The 635-nt window shown below is 35.0% G+C and overlaps 1 protein-coding gene across 1 annotated transcript in view; it reads right to left on the reverse strand.

Annotated features, from left to right (window-relative positions):
• Positions 1-635, reverse strand: part of LOC106871602 (leucine-rich repeat-containing G-protein coupled receptor 4-like) — a 61,891-nt gene that overhangs the window by 60,776 nt on the left and 480 nt on the right. Inside the window, exon 2 of the mRNA XM_052977856.1 lies at positions 290-430. Within this exon, the coding sequence (XP_052833816.1) occupies positions 290-430 (141 nt within the window). The remainder of the gene's footprint in view (positions 1-289; positions 431-635) is intronic.

Genomic DNA, 635 nt, shown 5'->3' on the forward strand with positions numbered 1-635 from the left:
TAGTTATTGTAGAAGAAGAAGAAGAAGAAGAAGAAGAAGAAGAAGAAGAAGAAGCAGCAGCAGCAGCAGAAGAAGAAGAAGAAGAAGAAGAAGAAGAAGAAGAAGAAGAAGAAGAAGAAGAAGAAGAAGAAGAAGAAGAAGAAGAAGAAGAAGCAGCAGCAGCAGAAGAAGAAGAAAATATAAATGTATATGCAAAGAGAGAGGAGAGAACGATATAGCAGGAAGTTTAGAGTGAGAGAGCGAGGTACACAAATATATGTTCAAATTAAGATGGCTGAAACAACCAAACGTATTCCTATCAACGTGAATATCCGCTCGTCCACACTCGGACACATTCATAAAGGCCAAAAGGAGAATAAGAAAGATTTGAGAGAGAACGTAAGGAGTATGAAAATAAAATTTGTAAATCTTATCAGAAAATTGGATCAAGCTGAAAAAGAATGTGAATGCGAGAAGAGAAAATAATAAAACAATAAAAAGAGAGATGAATAAGAATGAGAAGAAAAAGAAGTAGAGGGAGAGGAAGGCAAGTAGTAGAAGGAGAAGAAGGAAAAGAAAAACAATAACAACAAAAACAACTACAGCAACAACCATCAGCGCTAATAGTACATGAATAGATATCTAAGATGATAATC

This window comes from Octopus bimaculoides, chromosome 29, assembly GCF_001194135.2.
Source record: "Octopus bimaculoides isolate UCB-OBI-ISO-001 chromosome 29, ASM119413v2, whole genome shotgun sequence".
NCBI classification, from domain to species: domain Eukaryota; kingdom Metazoa; phylum Mollusca; class Cephalopoda; order Octopoda; family Octopodidae; genus Octopus; species Octopus bimaculoides.